Source organism: Pichia membranifaciens (assembly GCF_001661235.1).
Source record: "Pichia membranifaciens NRRL Y-2026 unplaced genomic scaffold PICMEscaffold_1, whole genome shotgun sequence".
In the NCBI taxonomy this organism is placed as follows: domain Eukaryota; kingdom Fungi; phylum Ascomycota; class Pichiomycetes; order Pichiales; family Pichiaceae; genus Pichia; species Pichia membranifaciens.
The window spans coordinates 2,123,146-2,145,222 of NW_017566982.1; the positions used below are offsets into that span (position 1 = coordinate 2,123,146).

The 22,077-nt window shown below is 45.9% G+C and overlaps 12 protein-coding genes across 12 annotated transcripts; 7 read left to right on the top strand and 5 right to left on the bottom strand.

Moving 5' to 3' along the window:
• Positions 1–374: 374 nt before the first annotated feature.
• On the top strand, positions 375–2,231 carry PICMEDRAFT_29331 (hypothetical protein; the record flags this gene model as incomplete). The annotated part of the gene is made up of 2 exons (XM_019162587.1): positions 375–1,205; positions 1,350–2,231. The coding sequence occupies 2 exons, from the start codon at positions 375–377 to the stop codon at positions 2,229–2,231; spliced, it is 1,713 nt and encodes a 570-aa protein (XP_019020422.1).
• Positions 2,232–2,722: 491 nt separating this feature from the next.
• PICMEDRAFT_70860 (hypothetical protein) lies at positions 2,723–4,237 on the top strand (the record flags this gene model as incomplete). Its single annotated transcript, XM_019163757.1, has 1 exon — positions 2,723–4,237. The coding sequence occupies one exon, from the start codon at positions 2,723–2,725 to the stop codon at positions 4,235–4,237; it is 1,515 nt and encodes a 504-aa protein (XP_019020423.1).
• A 299-nt stretch (positions 4,238–4,536) lies between these two features.
• PICMEDRAFT_21311 (hypothetical protein) lies at positions 4,537–4,800 on the top strand (the record flags this gene model as incomplete). The annotated part of the gene is made up of 1 exon (XM_019162193.1): positions 4,537–4,800. A coding segment is annotated over one exon (264 nt), but the record flags the coding sequence as incomplete, so codon positions are not given.
• A 275-nt stretch (positions 4,801–5,075) lies between these two features.
• On the bottom strand, positions 5,076–8,507 carry PICMEDRAFT_24181 (hypothetical protein; the record flags this gene model as incomplete). The annotated part of the gene is made up of 2 exons (XM_019162341.1): positions 5,076–7,976; positions 8,214–8,507. Coding segments are annotated over 2 exons (3,195 nt in total), but the record flags the coding sequence as incomplete, so codon positions are not given.
• A 344-nt stretch (positions 8,508–8,851) lies between these two features.
• PICMEDRAFT_14780 (hypothetical protein) lies at positions 8,852–10,131 on the top strand. The gene has a single exon (XM_019160526.1). It carries the CDS (start codon positions 8,866–8,868, stop codon positions 10,078–10,080), a length of 1,215 nt encoding a protein of 404 aa, XP_019020426.1. The 5' UTR covers positions 8,852–8,865; the 3' UTR covers positions 10,081–10,131.
• A 218-nt stretch (positions 10,132–10,349) lies between these two features.
• PICMEDRAFT_14781 (hypothetical protein) lies at positions 10,350–12,306 on the top strand. Its single transcript, XM_019160527.1, has one exon. It carries the CDS (start codon positions 10,438–10,440, stop codon positions 12,058–12,060), a length of 1,623 nt encoding a protein of 540 aa, XP_019020427.1. The 5' UTR covers positions 10,350–10,437; the 3' UTR covers positions 12,061–12,306.
• A 23-nt stretch (positions 12,307–12,329) lies between these two features.
• Positions 12,330–13,727, bottom strand: PICMEDRAFT_61726 (hypothetical protein; the record flags this gene model as incomplete). The annotated part of the gene is made up of 1 exon (XM_019163463.1): positions 12,330–13,727. The coding sequence occupies one exon, from the start codon at positions 13,725–13,727 to the stop codon at positions 12,330–12,332; it is 1,398 nt and encodes a 465-aa protein (XP_019020428.1).
• Positions 13,728–13,871: 144 nt separating this feature from the next.
• On the bottom strand, positions 13,872–15,963 carry PICMEDRAFT_14782 (hypothetical protein). Its single transcript, XM_019160528.1, has one exon. It carries the CDS (start codon positions 15,873–15,875, stop codon positions 13,989–13,991), a length of 1,887 nt encoding a protein of 628 aa, XP_019020429.1. The 5' UTR covers positions 15,876–15,963; the 3' UTR covers positions 13,872–13,988.
• A 63-nt stretch (positions 15,964–16,026) lies between these two features.
• Positions 16,027–17,321, bottom strand: PICMEDRAFT_14783 (hypothetical protein). The gene has a single exon (XM_019160529.1). The coding sequence runs from the start codon at positions 17,226–17,228 to the stop codon at positions 16,185–16,187; it is 1,044 nt and encodes a 347-aa protein (XP_019020430.1). The 5' UTR covers positions 17,229–17,321; the 3' UTR covers positions 16,027–16,184.
• A 534-nt stretch (positions 17,322–17,855) lies between these two features.
• On the bottom strand, positions 17,856–18,499 carry PICMEDRAFT_99210 (hypothetical protein). The gene has a single exon (XM_019165145.1). It carries the CDS (start codon positions 18,405–18,407, stop codon positions 17,940–17,942), a length of 468 nt encoding a protein of 155 aa, XP_019020431.1. The 5' UTR covers positions 18,408–18,499; the 3' UTR covers positions 17,856–17,939.
• Positions 18,486–19,771, top strand: PICMEDRAFT_14784 (hypothetical protein). Its single transcript, XM_019160530.1, has one exon. It carries the CDS (start codon positions 18,753–18,755, stop codon positions 19,614–19,616), a length of 864 nt encoding a protein of 287 aa, XP_019020432.1. The 5' UTR covers positions 18,486–18,752; the 3' UTR covers positions 19,617–19,771.
• Positions 19,772–19,851: 80 nt separating this feature from the next.
• PICMEDRAFT_14785 (hypothetical protein) lies at positions 19,852–21,931 on the top strand. The gene has a single exon (XM_019160531.1). The coding sequence runs from the start codon at positions 20,176–20,178 to the stop codon at positions 21,805–21,807; it is 1,632 nt and encodes a 543-aa protein (XP_019020433.1). The 5' UTR covers positions 19,852–20,175; the 3' UTR covers positions 21,808–21,931.
• The last annotated feature ends 146 nt before the right edge of the window (positions 21,932–22,077 follow it).

Consider the following 22,077-nt stretch of genomic DNA (forward strand, 5'->3'; position numbering starts at 1 on the left):
TGGTTCTCTTTCATCTTTGCTGCTGTGCTCTCCTGCTCTTGTGCTCTGTAGTCCCTAAAGTCTGTCGTTGTCACTACACACAAACACCTGCCGAGGCTCCACATCAGCACACATCCGGACGCATACCGAGACCCGCCAGCAACCTTGCAGTATAGCCGAAGCTGGAAAAAAGCAAAAAGAGAAAAAATTTTGTCAGACAATAGTGCCGCATCGAGAAGCCCAAGATACGGACGCAGCCCCATTTCCACACACAAGTCGACCACGAGGTTCTGCACATCTAGCAGCCAGCACTCTTGCACCGTGCTCCCGCCTTAAACGCCCACACCATGAGCAACACCCACGCCGAAGACTACTTGCTTCCACGGTCGTCGCTGATGAACAAGGCATCCACTTTCATCGACAACGACAAGTACATCAACAAGTACCACCCGGAATACGTCCCGGGCACGTACAACATCCTCCTCGAGAAGGACGAGAAAGGAGTCGCCCTGTCCTCCGGACTCAAGACGACGAAGAACGGCATCATCCTCAACCCACAGCCAACAGACTCACCAAATGACCCGCTCAACTGGTCCCCCTGGGTGAAGGCCTACCAGTTCGCACTGCTCATCTTCATCACTGCCTTCACCGCCGCCACGTCCAACGATGCAGCTGCCATCCAGGACACCATGAACGAGCGTTACGGCATCTCCTTCGGCGCAATGAACACCGGTGCCGGTGTCTTGTTTGCCTCCATCGGCTTGTGCACGCTCATCCTTGGACCAGCCTCCTCCTTGTACGGTAGAAAGATCACCTACATGATCTGTATATTGCTAGGCTTGTGCGGTGCCGCATGGTTCGGTGCTGCCAAGTCGACCAGTGACACCATCTGGTCGCAGCTCTTTGTTGGCGCCTCTGAAGGTTGTGCCGAGGCAAATGTGCAATTGTCTATCTCTGACATGTTTTACACCCATCAACTAGGCTGGGCGTTGACCGCATATATTATCGGCACATCTGTCGGGACCTACCTCGGTCCGCTCATCGCAGGGTTCATCGTCCAGTACGCCACTTTCAGATGGGTCGGTTGGGTTGCAGTCATCATCTCCGGTGGCCTATTGGCGGTAATTGTCTTCACCCAGTACGAGACCTATTTCAACAGAACCAGGTACGTACCCTCCTCCATCACTGCCACCGAATTGAACGAAATACCCCACAACCAAATTGATGTCAACCTCGATTCAGGCAGCCACCAAGACGAGGACACCAAGGACGAGAAGGCGGTAGAACACAATAACGCCGAGGCCACCAAGGACGACGCTAACTCCTGCTCATCTGGTGATGAGAAAAACATCCATTCGGCTGAAGCAGAGTCTCAAAACCTTTCTCAATCTGAACCGTCCGAAGGGTTTTACATATTAAACAATGGTGCAGACGAAAAAAGAAAGTCTTTCTGGCAAAGAATCGCCTTGATCACACCTTCCACCAACCTCAAGGGCTTTGGTGTCAAGCAGTACTTTGAGCGTCTTGTTTTGATGTTGCGTGTGTTCTGGTTCCCTCCGGTTGTTTTATCCGGTGTCCTTTGGGGTCTGCAGGACGCATTCTTGACTTTCTATTTGACCACCGAGGATGACCAGTACTACGACCCCCCTTTCAACTTATCCGACACCGGTGTTGCATTGATGAACATTCCTTGTTTGATCGGTGCCGTCATTGGCTGTTTCTACGCCGGTATCCTCTCAGACTACTTTGTCGCCTGGATGGCCCGTAGAAGAAACGGTATCATGGAGGCAGAGGACTACCTCTACTTCTTGATTGGTGTCTTCATTGCTTGTCCTATCGGATTGATGGTTTTCGCAGCAGGTACTGATCAGCTATGGAGTTGGAGAGTCACCTACTGTGTGGGCTTGGCCTTCTTGGGGTTCTCCTTCGGCTGTTCCGGTGACATCGCCATGTCCTACTTAATGTGTGCCTATCCAGAGATGGTCATCGAGGGTATGATTGGTGTCTCCATGATCAACAACGCAATCGGATGCATCTTTACATTCGTTTGTAGTTTGTGGTTGGGCGCCATGGGCAACACACACACCTACGCGATCCTAACAGGTATCCAGGTCGCCGCCTGTTTGTGTGCCATCCCATTCCTCATCTGGGGTAAGCAAATGCGTCTCTGGACTAGAAAATACTACCTCAATTTCGTCGAGAAGAGAGACGGTGTCAAGAAAGAAGACATTGTCAACGACACCGTCAACTGATCTTGCATTACTTCCGATTCTTTCCCTTTCTTCTACCACTACTACTCTACTCTTTTCATCTCATCCTTAATTTTAATATTATCTCCACTACATTAGTACTGCTCTCCTTTTCCCTATAATACTTTTACCTTTTATTTATTCCTAATTTCTTCTACTAATTCTTTCAATCAGTTTTTCTGTGTATCTTTTAGACATTTCAACAACCTGCATAGCAAGGCGGAAACGCATCTCCACAGTTTCTCACGGCACGTGAGTGCTGTCGCCTAAGCTTCCCAATTGGGTATGTGGAGCCTCTCTGGATAAAGCGGTATCTCTATCCAGCCGGTTCTCTGCCAAGGGAGAGAGCACACAAATGCAACCGTCATGGCCAGTGGAAGTTCCACACTTTTCAAATTTGTTACTTTCTAGTAGATCTTACCCTGTGCAGTCTACAGAGTTTAGTGCTGGTTTTCTTTCGGTCTCCACTGAAATTTTCACAAGAAGTGCACACAATGGTATCAACATTACCTTTGATTTCGTCCATCGAGCTTCCGTCAGGCGCAAAATATGAACAGCCTCTTGGTTTGTTCATCGACAATGAGTTTGTGAAGCCTGTCTCAACTGCCGGCAAAGGTGAAAAGCTGATCACTGTCAATCCGTCCACTGGCAAACCAATCACTGAAGTCTACTGTGCGAGCGAAAAGGACGTGGATGTTGCTGTTAAGGCCGCAAACAAGGCCATGGAGACCTGGAAAAGCGTTGAACCAACTGTTCGTGTGGAATTGCTGTTGAAATTGGCAGACTTGGTTGACGAGCACACACAAACCCTTGCTGCAATCGAGGCGTTGGACTCGGGCAAGCCCCTCAATTCCAATGCTATGGCAGATGTCGAGTCCGTAGCCTCCTACTTGCGTTACTGTGCTGGTTGGGCAGATAAGCTCCACGGTAAGCAGATTCCGATTAGCTCAACATGCATGGCAATCACAAAGAGGGTCCCTTTGATCGTCGGTTGTATTGTGCCTTGGAATTACCCAATTAGTATGGCATCATGGAAATTCTGCCCTGCTCTTGCTGCAGGTTGCACAATTGTCATGAAGAGTAGTGAGATTACCCCTCTGTCTTTGCTATACTTTGCCCAACTCGTGAAACTTGCTGGATTTCCTCCAGGCGTCTTCAATGTTCTTTCCGGGTATGGTAAAGACGTTGGATCAGCCATTTCAAGACACCCAGGTCTGGGTAAAGTTGCATTCACAGGATCCACTCTTACGGGTAAGAAAGTGATGGCTGATGCAGCTAACTCCAACTTGAAGAGCGTTTCGTTGGAATGCGGCGGAAAATCGCCTTTGATTGTATTCGAAGACGCAGACTTGAAAGAATGTGCTAAGTGGGCCAGTTTTGGTGTTATGTACAATACCGGTCAAAATTGTACTGCTAACTCCCGTATTCTAGTCGATGAAAAAATCTTTGACTCTTTCTTGAAAATATTTCTCGGTCAGCTCAAGAAGGACTGGAAGCTGGGTAACGTTTTCAGTGAGTCAACTACAATGGGTCCCGTTGTGAGCCAGCAACAGTACGATCGCGTACAATCATACATCAAAATTGGTGTTGAAGAAGGTGCAACATTGCACCAGCCATTGCTTGACACCACACCTTCAGCTGGCTTCTACATTTCTCCAAGTGTTTTCACCAATGTCAAGGAGGACATGAGAATTGTTAAGGAGGAGATTTTCGGTCCCGTAGTGACCATTTCCAAATTCTCAACTGAATCTGAAGCTGTGAAAAAAGCAAATGACACAATTTATGGTCTAGCGGCTATGATCTTCACCACTAACTTTGAGCGTGCAAATAGAGTCGCAGACCAAGTTGAAGCAGGAAGCATCTATTTGAACAGTTCTAACAACGAAGATGTCAGAGTTCCTTTCGGTGGTATGAAGATGAGTGGTATCGGAAGAGAGTTGGGTGAAGAAGCTTTCAACTTATATACCGTTAGCAAGAGTATCTACTACAACTATGGTTCCAAATTATGATTTACTTTCCCGACCCTATATACTTATTAATATATTCTCAATTAACTTGTGTATCAATTTTAGTTAAGCGTATGTCCCCAAACGCCTGCAGTATTTAGCCTTAGCTTCAGGCAATTTTTACGTAAGCGCGAACGAAACTTAAATTCCATTGCAGTCTCTGGTTCCTTTTTATTCATGCTTATTACTGCATTACCTAACTATCTTTAATAAAAAGAGCTTCATATACTCTCTTCGAACAAACCAGTGGTCATACATAAGCAAACATGTTCTTTTCGAAAAAGGAAGAAGAGTCAGAACCACCTTCTCGTAGCAAGCGTGAGCAGTGCTGGGCTTCTCGGGACATATATTTCAAATGTTTGGATAAAAATCAAATAGATAATCCACTGGATCCATCGAAGAAAAAGCTTGCAAGCAAGGAGTGTGGAGAAGAAGACAAACAATTTGAAAAAGACTGCATTGCTAGTTGGGTTAAGTATTTCAAAGAAAAACGTCCTTTCGATTTGAAGAAGGAAAGGTTATTGAAAGAGGCAGCTGAGCAAGGGCAAGAAGTCGTTCAGATGGATGGTTACCGTAAATAAACAACTGTTACGATTAGCAGACAAAATTACACAACAGCTTAACGAATTAATTCCATAAATATGCACCTAAGTCGATGCTTCTATGGTCCTTGCTCTAACAGAGACTACGGAAGACAACTGATGCAGTCTTAATTACCAAAAAGTCTTGTATATAGAAGAGACCGTACAATTTTTTTAGTAAATGTTTATATGAATACGCTGATCCGCATACAATTAAATATATCATATATATATATATATACCGACAACCATTTCAATCAATCTTTTTTCAATGTACGTTGCTTTTCTGCATTTTCGACAACTTTTTCATCCACAAACAATCCTTTACTTCTTCTAACGTCATTCATCACACTTCTAATCCAGTTTTCCCTATCACCCTTTTCACCGAGTTCTTCTAATTCTTCAACTGTAGTAGGAACCCAAAATGGATCTTGCTCATTGGTTTCAAAACCGTCGAAAACAAGCTGAGGTATAGCTCCTCCACTGGTTTTCTTTCTGATGTCTTCACTAAAACCAAAAGAGGTTAAAACAGGTAGTTTGGCTTTGACAGTAAAAAATGGAGTGCCTTCTTTCATCTCCTCCGACAAAATACTACCACGTTGCTTTTGAATCACAGTGTAAACTTTACCTAGCAATTCAGCAGAAGTTTGAATATCAACCACATACATTGCTAATTTGATACGAGGAGCAGCTTTCAGCATACTTGACTGAATAGCATCACGGATCTTGGACAAGTATTGATCACTTTTGCTTGCGACAATGCTTGGACTTTCACTTGACTCAGTCTCGTTCGATCCCTCATTAAAGTGTGGTTCAATTGTTTCGATCGATTTGATAAGAACTTTCACACCCTCTACAGGTTCCTTGATCAAAGAACCTTCTTTCATCGCGAGAGAGAAACCACTTTTTAAAAAGCCATCAAGACTGGTGTCTGTAACACCGTTGGCTTTAACTAAAATGTCATGATACTTCTTATTTTCCAACAATATCTGGCTATTTTCATCCTCTTTGTTGTTTGAATCCTTATTCCAATTGTCCCAAAATGAGATGGCAAACGTTATTTTATAGCGATCCATCGTCAGCTCAGTTTCGATATCTTCAACAATCGTCTCCCTGAATGGGACTATGGGTTTTCCGACACTGATATCAACTTTGGCAAATCTTTCCTCTAAATCTTTCACGCAGCGCTCAAGATGTAGTTCACCAGCAGTCTCAAGAACAACCTCACCTCCCTCACTAATGTACCCACGTACACAGGGATCTGCTAGATTTAATTGCTTTATTCCATGGATAAGCTTATCCATGTTTCTCAATTCTTTTGGCTCTAAAGTGACACGAACAATAGGAGGAACATCAATAATGGATATAGATTGAGCAAAGTTGATTCCTTTATTCTTTCTGATAATATCAGTCGCGATGATGGTACCAGTCTTCAAATAAATATCTCTGAATGAAGAAGAAATCAATCCAACAATCGTACCAGCAGGAGCAAATTCAAGTGGTGTCAAGTCTCTGCCCATCAAAACATATAATTTGTCTACAGTGATTTCATGCACGTGTTTACTGTTTTCTTCACTATCATAAGGTTTCGAAACATCAAAAAGAGGAGAAAGAATTGAAATCGTATCATTGATTTTGATTGTGCCAGAATAGATTCTAGAAAATGCAAGCAAAGTTTCTAGATTTTGGTTCTCTTCCTCTTCTAATTTGCCTTCTTCTTCTTCTTCGTACTCAAACCCAAGATCGAATTCATCTTCAACTTTATCTGAGACTTCAGTGGAATCGTCATCAACAACAGACTCCTTATTATTGATGCCAGAATCAAACTTCGCAGCCAGTTCTGCAGCCTTGGCGGCTTTTAAACGTGCAATTCTGCCCCTTTCAAAAAGTTCATCTTTGGATACTGCAACAGGCTGATTTTCCGGTAAGTCCTCCTCTGGTATGGAAAGCATTTTCGAAATATACCCACAAACACTCCCACTTCTGTTACACTCAACCAAATCAGTTTTAAGTTGTGCATCAATCAATTCTGAATTAGGGATTGATTTCAGTAGGCTATCAATCTTTATATTTTGAGCGGAGCGTGGAGAAGGTAATTTATCAATGATGGACGATAGTATGGAACTTGAAACGGGGAGAAATTGGGACATTATAATTTGGGTGAGGCCTTTGGAGTCTTTGGAGCTTAGCTCCTTTGGTGAAACTTTGATATTAAGCGACTTTGTGATTTTCAAAATAGATTCAGTGTCTCTATCATTGATTGAGTTGTACATTTTCCAAATTGAGTCTAAGATGAATGAAACAAAGAGAGGCTTTGCTTTCGACTTTTTTGAGATTGGTACAACTTTCTTATTTTTCATATCAAGGGTAAAATTTCCCCAAAGCTTGTTGTCAAATTCACCTAAGTCAATTCCAGTTTTTTTAGATAAAATGGAGGCAAATTGGTTCAGGTTGAATCCCCAACCGTCAAATGCGCTTGTAAAAATAACGTTGTTCAAGTTTGGATCGAAATAAATACCTTCCTCTGAGTGTTCAATCCAGGTATTCTCGTCACCATTCCAGTTAGAGTGGTTGTTGATGATTTCACCATTATAGAACGAAGCCATTATTGTATTGGTTTGGTCTATTAATCTTTGCAGATGGTCGTATGCGTCTTCAGGGGTAAGCTGTAGCTCCAATATGAGTCTATCAATTTTATTCAACACCAGAACTGGTTTCAAGTTGTCAATCCAGGCTTGTCTCAACACAGTTATCGTCTGGGAACAAACTCCTTCAACAACATCAATTAGCACAATTGCACCGTCACACAACCGAGAGACACTAGAGACTTCGGACGAAAAGTCAATGTGGCCTGGCGAATCGATTAGGTTAATCAAGTATTCGGAAATCTCCTTCTTCTGGTTGATGGTTTTGAAAAACAAGGATATAGCCGATGACTCCATCGTAATCCCTCTCAACTGTTCATCTGGTCTCGAGTCTAGGTATCTGACCTTGCCGGCCATTTTCCTCGAAATGATACCGTTTGATGCAATGAGGGAATCCGAGAGAGTGGTCTTCCCATGATCGACATGTGCCAAAATGCAGATATTCCGGATATTGTCCGTGTTTTGCTGGAGAGTGTGGATCTTCTGTTGGGAAAGATTCATGATGTCTGACCAAAGCTTGTTTCCGAACAGTAATTGTAGAAGAGAAAGGAGTTAGAAGCAACGGATGAAAAACGAATAAGACGGAGAGAAAAAAAACTTGCAGTGTTATTTTGCAGTTGCCTCTTCCTTCTCGCGCGCCTTGTTGATTTCCTTATTCATGTCGTTGATCTGCTTCACAAAAGTGGCACTGGACAAAGAAAAGATACGGTTGTTGTCCAGAACGCTGATATTGGCGGCGGCAGCAGCCGTGACGGCGGCAGCAGAGGCGGCGTCGGACAACGTGCTTGAGTCGGCGGTGCCGTTGTTCAGACTGCTGTAGTTGTGGTCTCTGTCACGGCCGTGTTCTCTGCGGTGCCCGTGCCCATGAGCGCTGGATGCGCTCATGTACGAGTCGAACCCTTTAATTATGCTGGCTGTGGACGCAAGGTAGACGGACTCCTTGTTGTAGATGGCGTGCTCAATCGTGTCTATCTCGTCCTCAAGTTTCTCCTGCTTGGCAATGTTTTGTTTCAACTGCTTGACAAGCTGCTTGTACTTTGCAGAGGAGCCCGCGGCGGATGGCTTGCCGACCTTGGACGGAGATGGTGTGGAGGTACTATTTGGCGGAACGGACATGGCTGCTGGTATATAGTGATGGTTCGCTGCGTTAGAGATAGGCGGAAACGATCTGCTCTATGCACGGTGCTGAACTGAGCTGAGCTTCAGGCTCAAAAACAGCATCAACACGGTTCCGCTCTGGTCTTTTTCACCGCTCGCTCTCGCTCTGCTCTCTTTTTGTACCAGTACCGCATTTTCTCGAGGTTGTTGATGTGCAGAAAGAAGAATAGATGACTGCCACAAGTGGTCTCAGTCGCAGATAGTCAGCGGCTTCAGAGTTTCTCAGAGACAGTACACAGCAACAGAAATGTCCAGGTTCCAGTACTCAGCAGTGGTCGTCGACCTCAACTCTACGTCCATACAGGCGTCGCTTTCCTCCAAAGACACACCTGATGTGTCCATCGCTCCGGTGTACTCCTCTGGCGGGAATTCTAGCGGCACAGCCAAACAGAACTACGTTTTTGATCCGATCTTACCTCAAGCTGATGGCGACGAACTTTACACGTTGTTTTCCGAAGGTATATTCTACAACAGCAACGCAACAGCGCCCTTGTTGAACTACGTCTACGAGTCGTTGAATCTCTCTTCTGACTCTTTCAAGGAATTACCACTTGCAATTGCACAGAACGCGTGGTTTGACAAGAAGCAGCTTGCCACATTCTCGGAGATTGTTTTTGAAGAGTTAGAGGTACCCATTTTCTCTATGCTTGAGAGACAGCTCTGTACCGCGTACGCCATGTCGAAACCAAACAACTGTATCATTGTCGATTTTGAAAATGACTATCTTTCTGTGACACCGATCTCCAACGGTAAGGTTATCAGAAAGGGTATCTGCAAGTCTCCCTTTGCTGGTAACTACCTCAATCTGTTCATAAACGATTACTTCCAGAAACGCGGTGTCCAAGAATCTGACTTGCTGCCAGTCGACTACTCTAAGTTGTCCAACATCGACAAAATGTCCTCTAGTTTTAGAAATTTCGCTGTTTCCCAAACCTTGGATGACTTCAAAAAATCCATTCTTGACATATCCCCTAGCTCCATCGATGGAAAAATCTTCAAGACGCCAAACAATGCCAAATCCGTTACCGTGGAAAGACTCGAGCAAATCAACTCGTTCATCCAACCAATTTTCAAGCCATTTGACTCCTACATAAATACTTTTGGTACGTCTGCCTCGATCCCATCCTCCATAACACCAGAATCGGAAGGTCTCGGTCAGTTGATCTTCAAGTCGTTAAAGAACATTGGCGGCCCAAATCAAATCTACTCTGACCTTTTGAACAATCTGATAATCCAGGGTGACATGTCCTTCATTCCAGGCTTGGAAGAAGCAGTTCTTGGTGACTTGAGGTTATATATCAAGGACTACCAGATCAGCAGCTACCTCAACCAGGACAACATGGACAGAGGCTTAGAAACCTGGATCGGTGCCAACATCTTGAGCAAATTCGAAGATCTCTATTTCTCTAGACAAAGCTATCTCGAAAACGGAAGCGAAGCTATGTCCTCCCGTTTTGTCTAGGCTACTATCTTCCTCTATTGTACTTTTTAGTCTATCACCTTCTTCTTCTGTACTTCTACCTCTATCAATATATGTTTCTATATCCCACAAATCTGTAACCTGTACCAGTCCACGTGACCGGCTGCTCGCCATTTTAATCTTTTTTTCCATTTTTCTCATTTTTTTTTTTTCAATTTTTCCTCAACCTCTTTCGGCTGGCTTGCAACTGGAGGAGGAGGAACAATACTGTTTGATAACTTGAACCAGTATGTGATCTCCCCTCAGCTTTTACAGTTTCAACAGATGAAGCTATCTTGGCTTGCACATAACAAAGTCTGCTGTTTTCGTTTTTTTCTTTCTTATTTCCCTGTGCGCAATATGTCAACTGAAGCTGTCAAAGACACTGTTGCAGCTGCTACGGTTGCAGCTGCTGAACCAGCAGTGAAAAATGAACAAAAACCGAAGAAGAAGCAACAAGAACAACAAGCATTCACCCTCAAGACTCCGAAGGGTACTAAGGACTGGGCTGACAAAGACATGATTGTCAGATCTGCAGTCTTTGATCACTTGACAAGTATTTTCAAATCCCACGGTGGTGTTACTATCGATACCCCTGTTTTTGAGCTTAGAGAAATTTTGTCCGGCAAGTACGGTGAAGACTCGAAGCTCATTTACAACTTGGAGGACCAAGGTGGTGAACTAACTTCCTTGAGATATGATTTGACCGTTCCCTTTGCAAGATTCGTTGCAATGAATGGTATCTCCAACATCAAAAGATACCACATTGCCAAGGTGTATAGAAGAGATCAACCAGCAATGACCAAGGGTAGAATGAGAGAGTTCTACCAATGTGATTTTGATGTTGCTGGGCAATACGATAGCATGGTGCCAGATGCCGAAATGATGAAAATCTTATGTTCCGGTCTAGTCGGTTTGGGTATTGAAGATTTCAAAGTTAAGCTCAACCACAGAAAGATATTGGATGGTATTTTTGAAGTCTGTGGTGTGAAGGCTGAAGATGTACGTAAGATCTCCTCTGCTGTTGACAAGCTGGACAAATCTCCATGGGAAGCAGTAAAGAAGGAAATGGTGGTAGACAAGCATCAGCCAGAGGAAGTGGCTGATAAAATTGGTACTTACGTCAAAATCAACGGTACTATCCAGGATGTTTTGGCAACACTTAAAGCAGATGAAACTTTGATGAGCAATGCATCTGCTAAAACAGGTATCGAAGAAATCGCAACTATGGCCGAATATCTTGAAGCTTTCAAAGTTGATAAATTTATCTCTTTCGATATGTCCCTTGCTCGTGGTTTGGATTACTACACCGGTGTGATCTATGAGGCAGTTACGGAGCAATCTGCTCCGCCTGAAGGTGCCAACGAGAAGAAGGAAAAGGCAAAATCTAAGGCAAAGAAGTCTAAGGACAATGATGATGATGCTTCCGAGTACGTCGGTGTTGGATCTATTGCAGCTGGTGGTAGGTATGACAATTTAGTTGGAATGTTCCTTGGATCGAACTCCAAGGGTAAGAAGGCTCCAAGTATCCCTTGTGTTGGTATTTCTTTTGGTGTTGAGAGAATTTTCTCTCTCATAAAACAGCGTCAAGCCTTGGTTGACAAGATTCGCCCAACCTCAACCCAAGTTTATATCATGGCTTTTGGAGGTGGTGAAGGATGGGATGGATTCCTCAGCGAACGTATGCATATAGCAGGCATGCTTTGGGATGCTGGAATTGAGTCCGAGTACTTATACAAGAAGAAGGCAAACCCTCGTAAGCAATTCGATGCTGCTGAAAAATCAGGATGTCCTATTGCTGTAATCTTAGGTAAGGAGGAATACCCTAAGGGAGAGGTTCGTATTAAGGTGTTGGGCCAAAACGAAGAAAACGAAGGTGATGTTGTCAAGATCGAGGATATGGTTGACACCATCAGTGAAAAACTCAGTCAACTCAAAATTAACGGCTTATCCGATGTGGAAAGATTATTGCAAAACAAATAAGTATTTGTTGTGTAAACCACTTAGTTCTGTTATATAAGATTCATAATGTAATCTAGCATCGTGAGAAAAACATTAAGATCACGATTGGCGATACTGAAAGCTCTATCAGTCACCCACGCTATGTGACGTAGCCACCGCTGAAAATGAGTGAGAGAGTAATAGTAAAATAGAAATATTCTAGTTTATGAAACAGCAGAAGGAAAGCTTCGTTTATAAATAAATAATGGGTAAATAATAAATAATATATGTGGAGAGGTTCAGGATGTTCATTACCATGCACCTGCAATATCAACCTCAAATCCAAATTTCCCCACATTATTCTTCGAGGAATCTATAGGTTTGTGCCAGAACAATTTGGCAGAGGCATCACCGTTAGAGTAGAGCAAACCAAGGTCTAAACCGTGTTTCCAGTTTTTGGAAATTTCACGCAATTCGGACTTTTCTAGTCCGGCCAACTCATTGGAAACGCTTGCACCGTTTACCGATGAGTAGAAGCGTAATGGCTGATCCACATTGACAATACCAACTTTTGTACTAAAACCCAAGTTATAACTCAAAAACGATCCTGATCCTACCGAGCTGGATGGCATCAGTGGTTTATCGTATCCTGCTACAAGAGGGTAAAACTTATCTTGAAAATGGACGGTCCCACCTGTAGATGAGGCAAAGTTGATAATTGAACCCAGTTTGAAGTTAGATAAAAACGTTAGCTGGTTGCTGAACATGGACTTTGCAAAGTCCAGCCCCAATCCCACTTTGTAGAACTGATCCTGTCTGTCTGTCGAAAATGAGTCTTCTTGGTGTTCATCTTGTAGCTTCTCTAACAATGCCGGGACGCCTGCAACTTCATTGGTCAATGAGATTGTAAATCCATTTAGTGGTAACGTGAGACGGGATTTTGTCAAATATGACATATTTGAAGAAACGAAGTTGAAAAATATAGCCTCTTTCAAGCTATCTCCTGCATATGTTTTGACTTCATCGTTTGCACTGTCGGCGATATGGCCAATGTTTCTATTAACAAGATTTAATCCAGTTGAGAATGATGATAAAGCGCCTGAGCGACTGCAGAACTTTTGTTTGATGACTCCGAGTTCTGCAGAGGTGGCTGCCTGTTGGTTGGACTGGAACAGCTTGTTTGCAGATTTCAGAACGTTCAAATGACCAAATAATCTTAGGGAAGTGTCAATAATTGGAGTCGAAGAGAGAATGTCAACGGACTTGGTCTCGTCGAATAATCCCCAGTATGTGTTCAATTGAAACTGCTCACCGCTACCAAACACATTTCTATTAAGATAGCTTGATACAAACGCATTTCCAAGATCATTGTGGATGGACTTGATGCTGAACGCAGTTGGTTTGAGTGGTTTAGCATTGATGGAGCCGTACACACTGGTCAACGGTTCATCAAGCAGATCGACTTTTTTGTTCGCAGACTTGGTATCAGTGTCAAACTTTATGTCCACGGACTCAAAACCGCCAAGGAAAGTTAGACTTTTGAGGGTCTTCTCACTTTCAGATGACAACTCTCCAAGTGTTTTGGTTGAAGAAGAAAGCAATGGTGATAGAACCTTCTCAACGTATTTCTTCTTGTATCCGTCTATACCTATCACCTCAATTCTGTCCAGAAAGACAGGTGTGCTGTTTGCATCCTCTCTAGATGTCATTATGTTGTGTTCTGCGTTGCGTTCTGTACTACAACTCCAATACCACTTCTGCAGTTCCCCACTGCTCCTCCTCTGCCGACAACCAAAATACATCTCCTATTTCGATCTCCCTCCTCCCTCTCTCATCATTCAGAGACGAAAGCTAACCGCGACAAAAGTCCAATGAGAAGACTTTTTTACTCTTTATTTGTTCACTGTACACTACAAAATTTTACAAGACACCCTTCATTAGGCGGGGTCAGGGTCTCTCCACCATACCAGTTACATATAGTAGTTGTACTGCTCTCTGACTTCCTGGTCGTGAGACATTCCCGCAGAAACAGCGTTCGATTTGAGCACCTGCTTGCTGTGGTGGACGTAGTGCGGGAAGTAGCCTACGTCAACTGGCGGAAGGTAGTAGTTGTCCGTAACCCTGAAATATTGGTAGCTGGAACCACCCTTGTTCTCCTTCAAAGCCAAATGTCGGTCGTTGTCGTCCTTGACTTTCGAGAAACTTTTGTTTGACCCGCCGCCTGCACTTACCACGGTGTTTCCAAGAGCGGTTATGGGTAGCTTGTAATCGTTGTCGGCGGGACTCACTGTCTTTACGGCGTCTGTTCGAAGGTTTTCAATTGGTGTGGCAAGTTTTAGGTTTGGAGTAAACTGCGCAGAGTCTGTCGACTCATTGTGATTCACCTCAGCCTTACAGGCTCGACTTGAGCTCTGCTTCTTCATTTTGCCGATCAAGATGTCTCCCTTCTTAGAGTAAAAGCTGGGGTTTCTGCCTCTGACAATGATTTGATGCGATTCAAATCTCTTGGTAAGCACGATGGTGTCGTTACCACCGTTTTGGGAATTGTGGAACCTTACCTCGAGAACAATTGTATAGTATTTATTGGCTGCATCATGTCGATTATTTGCTGTTGCAGATTTGAATTTGATCTGGTCCCATAGAAAGTGCACATTTCCGTCGTGCTGTGCTATTTTCACCAAGTCGTCGTACTCAATGCTTACCTCTGACTCGCTGGCCTGTATAATATTTTCAGTATTTTTCACTTCAGCCTTATGAAACATAAATTCCTCTTTCTCCGTAATCACGCTTACCTTGGTGCTGTCCTTGTTGTCACGCTTTCTTAAACTCGAGGATAAATGGAGCGACAATTTCTTAAACGGTCTCTCATTCTTGACAGTTTCCAAAAAACTTAAGTTCATGCTGAAATCCAAGGAAATCCAGTTCCTTCTGTAGCAAAACAACTGTGTGGAATTGGCCTCTTCCATCAGTGCCGCAATGTTGTGGAGCTTAGAAAGTTTCACAAAAGACTCAGGATTGATATATAGTCTGCCGGCAATGTTTCCCTTACACAATGTATTGAAAGGAAAGTTCTCGCTGGTTGTCTGCGCATCTGTATTCACCTCCATCAAAGCCAGGACGTTGTTGGATATCAGTTGAAGTACCTGGTTCTCGGAGCTGCTCTCTGTACTGACTGCTTTACCGCCTTCCTTGCCCCCCACTGTTGGCTCCTTCACTGGAGAATATTGCTCATTTTTGATCTTAACATCATCACCCTGTTCAGTAGCAATGTCAAGTACGCTGTCTATCATTTCTTTTTGTTTTCCCGGTTCCATAATTTGCTGATATCCATGATTATACAGCGGGTTTTGGAAAGATGGCTTGCCTGCTCTAAGCTGATCCATCATATCACCCGTCAACCCTGCATCCTGAACCCCATCTTCAGCACCACCAATCCCACTGCCTTTCATCAAAGACTCTAGGGCTACCTGCTGTGTACCGGGTGAGTATAGTTCATTGAGGTCCAAAAAGCTCGAGTTGAAAGTGGTTTCCATTGGCAAGTACATCGCATAACTCGCAGCCCCCTTCATAGCCAGGTTTGTCTGACTGGCAGAAAGCTCCATCGAGTTCATGTAGTCAACCTCGGAGTGGTTGCGACCAGTGACAGCTGTAGTCTCTGTGACACTTGCCGGAATATTTTTCAAACTCTCTGCTCTTGTGTTTTGTAGCTCCTGCAAGAACAAGGACGCAAATTCGTCGTCTATTGTGTTGCTCGTGGCAGCGTTATTACTGTCTATGTTTCCATTGTTGTTGTTGCTAATGCTGTTGTTGTTATCACTGCCACCATAGCTGTGGTCTCCGATAATGTTATCCCCCATATTTTGTCTCTGGCTGTTCTTACTTTTCCAACTTTTTTCTCCACAATGCTTTCCCTTCGTACGAGGCCGCAAACGCACCGGAGCGGAACAATCGACCATTTTATAGCTTCTGTCTATTTTCGGATTTCTTTCTCCGGGGGAAGCAAGGGGAAGCAGGTAGGTGACCGGCTGGCTAGGGATGTTGGGTCAGAAGCGCAGTGCATAGCAGGTCTCCATGGTCGTTACAGGTTCCTTCGTTATCTATAAAGATGGCATATATAATGCAGTACTTACATGTAATGGTCCTTCGTGCGACGTCGGCACATCTAATCACAGGCCCATTCTTTCCTGGTTTACATATGCAGCAATGCTTGCCCCGTAAATGCTGCTGTCCTTGATGAAATCGAAGGATATTTTTGGAATGTTGTGGGATTGTACGGCCTTGCTGTCCAGAATGCCCAGCACGGTCTCCTTGTATTCTGGGAAATACTGGAGCATGGAACCCACTACGGATATTTCTAACTTCTCGAGGTGGGTGAACTTTGCCACTCGAACCATGGCAATGATGTAGGACGCAAGTATCATGGAGGCACGGTATATCACTGCCTTGGTGATGGTTTTCAAGATCACCAAATCATCGTCCTTCAAGTTGTCAAGCGGAAGGGATTTCCCCAGCTCCGCTCTGAACTTCTCTGGGTCACTGCAACGGTACAAGCTTGCAAGCAGTTCCGCCGATAAGGTGTATTCTGAGCCCGCTTCAGGAACAGCTGTGTCTGAGAAGTATTCAGCAACAAATCTTCTGATGATTTCGGGTATATATCTTCCTGAGGTGATCATCTCTAATGGCTGGAAAACGCCGTATGTGTCTGTCGTCATGTGGGGAGGAGGGTATTCGTCGCTACCCATTACTTTCCACAAGCGGTTCATGTCTCTGTCAACGTCACTCACATACTTGTGTAGGTGGTAGCCCAAAAATGAAGCCTCGGTGTTGATAAGTACCTTCTTATCGGAATCTGTGTTTCTCAAAAACTTTATTTTTTGCTTTCCTGCAAGTGACTGGTCGACCAGAAAGGATGAGTTGATACCTGTTCCTTGCACCAATCCGAGTTTGGCATTGTTGAAGTAAGAACCGGTGACGAAAACAGAGACAGAGTCGTTGACGATCGAGTAGATCTCAATCGGTATGCCACCATCCGCAAAGCAGTTTTCAAAAATATCCTTTAAGTCGCCTCCTTTGAACTCATCACACACAGAGAAGCCCTTGCCGAGATCAGAGACAATACCCTTATTGGAGGCGGTGTGCTGAATGATGGGGAAGCTCCAAGTAATGCCGACTTTGATGTTCCCCCTTGAATTCTTCAGAGTGCTGCACATGTCGTCGTCCACGAGAAACTTGAACTTTTGCGTGACCCATCTGAAGAACGAGCGATCCAAGTGTTTGTTGCTGTCTTCTATGGACCACGACTCGTTGACAAGACACTCGGCAGTGCCATCATCGAGGAAGTTGACGATCGACACCCGCAAGGTCGATCCTCCGATGTCGAGAATGCAGAACGATCCCCGAGGGTTACAGTCCTGCTCGCAGACAACGTTGAAACAGGGGAGCATGCAGCTGTTAGACTTTTCGAGCGACTCGTAGATAGAGTCTTCAAACTGCCTTGTAATGACATCAAAATCGTCTTCAATCTCCGCTATTTTAAGCTGTGCGTTTAGGGACTGCTGCAGGTCATCCATGTTCATGTTCTCCTCGCCCGACAGCGACTCCGAGGACGAGTCGGGCACGTTTTTGGTTGAGATGAGCACAGGCGTCTCCTTCATCGACGCAGACGGAGAGTAGTCATCTCCTTTGGTCCGCTGGCAGTCTGGGGTGTGGGCGACGGAACTTGTTTCTAGGTCTACCAGAGACGTCGTGATCATATGATATGGTATAATGCTCGTTATATGAACAGTTTTGGGGACGGACACGATCGGAGGAGGCGGAGGAGGGAAACAAACAGAGAGACAAAGGAGACAGAGCGCCACTAAGCACAGGAAGAGAGAAGAAGGTATGGCACCTGCAGACAAGAAGCAAGGAAGAGGTGCAGTCTAAATATCGCAGTCTCCAGCTCCGTACCGAAACACTGTGTACCGGTGGAAAACAATCGTTGCCGCCTGCGTGTTCTGTGTGTCCAGTGTAGTACAGCGAGCCTGTGAATGGCACCTGTGTAGTATGTGCGTCGTGTGGGCGTGTGTGTGTGCCTGTCGGGATCGAGAACAGCGGGAGGCACCAGGATAACAACGGTCAGCCCCAGCTGCAATTTCTTGTGTGGTCAATTGTAGCCATGGCCTCTCGGCAATGGCACTGTCACCCTCTGCTGTGACACCTTGCCGTGTCGACGCCCCGATGTAACAGATCATCGTGTTGCTGTTGTACATGGAGCGAGATAGCGAGCGGCCCCGGCCGATCTGCAACACTAGACGCGGGGCGGGTCGGCTAGTGTTACACTGCACGCGGGGGAAAGGCTGACTGGACGGCTTCGAATCGGGGTCGAGGGCCAGAACGCCGGACAGCATGGCATGGCATGGCAGGGGCTCGTGGGGCTCGTTGACGGAATGTTAGTGTCCGTCAAGAAAGGAGACAAGTGGAAGAAAAGAAGGCAGGAGGTGCAACGCTCTTTTCAACCCGTCAAAGCACCCGAAACGGCTTCTTGGAACACCAAAGGGACACAGGACCGACGACACTCGGACTACAGATAAATGCAGAGATTGCAGACGATAGACATCTTCCGCGGGGTAACCATCCTCGAAATGGAGAACACGGAGTCGTGTGAGCTCCCCTTCTTCGAGCACGCCTCGTACGGGGAAATGCGCATGCGGTACGCGGACACGATCTTCCCCTGCTTCTCCTTCATCAGCGGGATGCTTCTGCGGCCGGAGAGGGTTGTCCCCGTGCGGAAGAGCCTGCAGCTTGTCGGGCTCGGGATGGCGTTCAACGCCATCCCGACCTTCATTGAGGGAGAAAAGTTCCGTCCGCTGGGCGTGTTGCACAGACACGGGCTAAGCACGATTCTGCTGAACAACGTCGTGTCACCGGAATTCCGGAACTCTCCGGCGTTCCCGGCACTGCTTACGGGTTTGTGGTACTTTCTCTCGGTCTACTTTGCCGACCGCAGACGGCAGCCCTTCGGTGTCCAGGCAGAGACGGCACAGCAAAAGTTCGACGCCGTCTTCTTCAAGGGCCGCCAGTACGAGGCCGACTTCGACCCGGAGGGTCTTCTCGGCGCCCTCATGACGGCGGTGACGATTTGGTCCGGGTCATGGTTCATGCAGAACAGCCCCCGCTTCACAGACACACAGGTGTTCCTGCTCGGCGCAGGTCTGCTTGGCTCGGGGACCCTGCTAGCCAGAGTCGCTCCGAACTATGCGCCAATCTCGAAGCCGTTGTGGACACCGACGTTTGTCCTCGCCTCCAATGGCTGGACCATCCTCAAGTACCTTCTTGTCAAGGTCGCCATTCCATACTTGCCTCTCGCCGTCACCAACGCTCTCGCCGTCGTCGGCAAATGTAACCTCGAGACCTACTTCCTTGGGGAGCTTTCCCTACTGGCGCTCAGGTACGAGTTTGCCGAGGGCCGGTCTTTCTGGACAATTGCCCGTTCCTGGCTCTACAAGTTCTGCAGCCCAGCCGTGTCGCAACTGCTGCTCACGGCGGCCTTCGACGCTTCCCTCGTCGCGTTTGCGTTTCTCTGCAACGCCAAGGGTTGGAAAATCAGGCTACTGTAATTATATGCGTTATTTTAATTATGTACTCATGTATCTACTTAGACCTTCATGCTCCTTGACCGTTCCACTACCTCTCTCTCTCTGCCGCAAATGCTCCCACCTGGCTTCCGGGCTCCAGTGTTGCACTTTCCCCACACCGTCGGAACAGCGCTTGCGCCTTCGCCGGCTGCGCTTATCCGCGGCGGTGTTTTTCCGCTTGTGACAGCCGCGTAGTGTTGCAGTTCTCCCTCCTCGGTGACTCCGTTAATCGTTGCTGATAACGGGTAAGACGACGGGTGGGATGAACAGTAGCGGGAATACCGACAGCGACGGACCCCACGGATGGCTCGCCACCTTATCTGCAAAAGTGGCGGCTGGCGCCAGTGGCCTCTACGACCCCACATCTGCTCGAGATACCGCTAGGTATATAAACTTAGTCAGACGGAACGTTTTGCAAATCAAAATTCTGGCTCTTATTTTGTTGACGGCAAGTTTGAAAGCTTCTTCTCGCACTGCAAAAGTTCTTCAAACAATTGACTTAGATCGCGAGACTTGTACCGAGCAGAAAGATATCTAGACTATGAAAGACACCATCAGCGACGAAAAGAGTGCTGGGGTTCAGGAAACCGCAATCGAAGCAGCGCTTGGCCATGATCCTGTCACGTTGGCCCGTGTCGAGAAAGAGATTGGCGTTCTCGAGGCGATAAGGACCTACCCTCTTGAGGTGTTCTGGTGTGCGGTGTTTTGCTTAGGTGTTGTGATGGCAGGTTACGATGGACAGATCATCTCGTCCTTCTATGCGTTGCCTGCGTTCCAAAAGAGATTTGGAAACCTGCAGAGTGACGGCACTTACCAGATCGCAGCATCTTGGCAAACCGCCCTTGGTATGGGCTCCCCTATCGGTCAGGTCATTGGTACGTTGGGTATTGCTTGGCCTCTTGAGTGGTATGGAAGAAAACTCACATACAGTGTCGTCTGTGTCGGCTGTATCGGATTGATCTTCATGCAGTTCTTTGCTCCTTCGCTTGGCGTCTTGACAGCAGGTGAGATCCTAGCCGGTATTTTATGGGGGTGCATGGTTTTGATTGGCCCTCTTTATGCCTCTGAGGTCGCCCAGATTAAGTTGAGAGGGATCTTGACCGCCATGTCCAACTTGAGTTTTGTCATCGGCCAGTTTGTCGCCAACGGTGTTTCTGATGGCTTCGCATCTAACTCAACCGAGTGGGCCTACAAAATCCCATTTGCAATTCAGTGGGCATGGCCTGTCATTATTCTCATATTACTACCTTTTGCGCCAGAATCGCCTTATTGGTTAGTCCGTCATGAAAGAATCGACGACGCCAGAAAGGCCATCAGACAAATCGCATCCAAGTCTGTTTCTGACGAGATTATCGAGGAAAGATTGAACTTGGTGGTGGACACCGACAAATTGGAAAGAGAAATGGAACAGACCACTTCTTACCGGGACATCTTCAAGGGCTCAAACCTCAGAAGAACCGAAATCTGCTCCATCGTTTATATCATCCAAGTCTTGTGTGGTGTTCCTTTTGCTATGAACTACAGCACGTATTTCTTTGAGCTTGCCGGATTTGCTTCCAGTAGAGCTTTTGACTTGTCTCTTGGTTCAACTGCCATCGGATTTGTTGCCACCTTACTCACCGGTGTTTCTTTGTCCTACATTGGTAGAAGACCTTTGTACATCACAGGTTTGACTTTCACCACCATCCTATTGTTCATCATCGGCTTTTTGGACATTCCAAGCAACTATCTAAGCAGACCTTCTCTTTCACAAACCCAAGCTGCCTTGATGTTGATTTGGTCCTTCGCTTATCAGCTGACTGCTGGTGCCTTATGTTTTGTGTTGAACGGTGAAGTCCCTTCCACCAAATTGAGAAGCAAAACCATTGCTTTTGCCACCGCTGTTCAGGCCCTTGTCTTTATTGCCGCCACTGTTGCTTTACCATATATGCTAAACCCAGAAAATGGTAACTTGCGTGGTAAAACCGGTTTCATCTTTGCTGCGTTCTCTTCAGTCTGTTGCGTCTGGGCTTTCTTCAGACTTCCAGAAACAGCAAACAGAAGTTTCGAAGAGTTGGACATCATGTTCCACAACAAGGTTCCTACAAGAAAGTTTGCAAACTACGTGATCGACTACTCTGAGGTCAAAGCTTTGACTTTCGAAGAATCAGAATCCGAGAAAAACTCGGTATAATTATCATGCAGTCGTTTAATTTTTGTGTAGCTACACCTTTACGTTCCTTTACTTATCCGCTCTAATTTTATGTGTATGCCCTGAAACTACTTCATGAACGGTTGCAATCTTCCTTCTCTGTCTCGATCCTCTCCCTTGCACGGCCGCCCCTACCCCCCTCCCCCTACCTCCAATGGTAGGAGCTGAGATGCCAGGCGCTCTCAAGAGCTTATCGCCAACCCTCCCTGTGACGATTACCTAGTCGGGCGAGTGCAACATTGGCTTGAGGGT

Bases quoted from the DNA above. Each gene is read 5' to 3' on its own strand.
- PICMEDRAFT_14780 (XM_019160526.1), top strand. From the start codon at position 8,866: ATGTCCAGGTTCCAGTACTCAGCAGTGGTCGTCGACCTCAACTCTACG.
- PICMEDRAFT_14781 (XM_019160527.1), top strand. From the start codon at position 10,438: ATGTCAACTGAAGCTGTCAAAGACACTGTTGCAGCTGCTACGGTTGCA.
- PICMEDRAFT_14782 (XM_019160528.1), bottom strand. From the start codon at position 15,875: ATGGGGGATAACATTATCGGAGACCACAGCTATGGTGGCAGTGATAAC.
- PICMEDRAFT_14783 (XM_019160529.1), bottom strand. From the start codon at position 17,228: ATGTGCAGCACTCTGAAGAATTCAAGGGGGAACATCAAAGTCGGCATT.
- PICMEDRAFT_99210 (XM_019165145.1), bottom strand. From the start codon at position 18,407: ATGCTGTCCGGCGTTCTGGCCCTCGACCCCGATTCGAAGCCGTCCAGT.
- PICMEDRAFT_14784 (XM_019160530.1), top strand. From the start codon at position 18,753: ATGCTTCTGCGGCCGGAGAGGGTTGTCCCCGTGCGGAAGAGCCTGCAG.
- PICMEDRAFT_14785 (XM_019160531.1), top strand. From the start codon at position 20,176: ATGAAAGACACCATCAGCGACGAAAAGAGTGCTGGGGTTCAGGAAACC.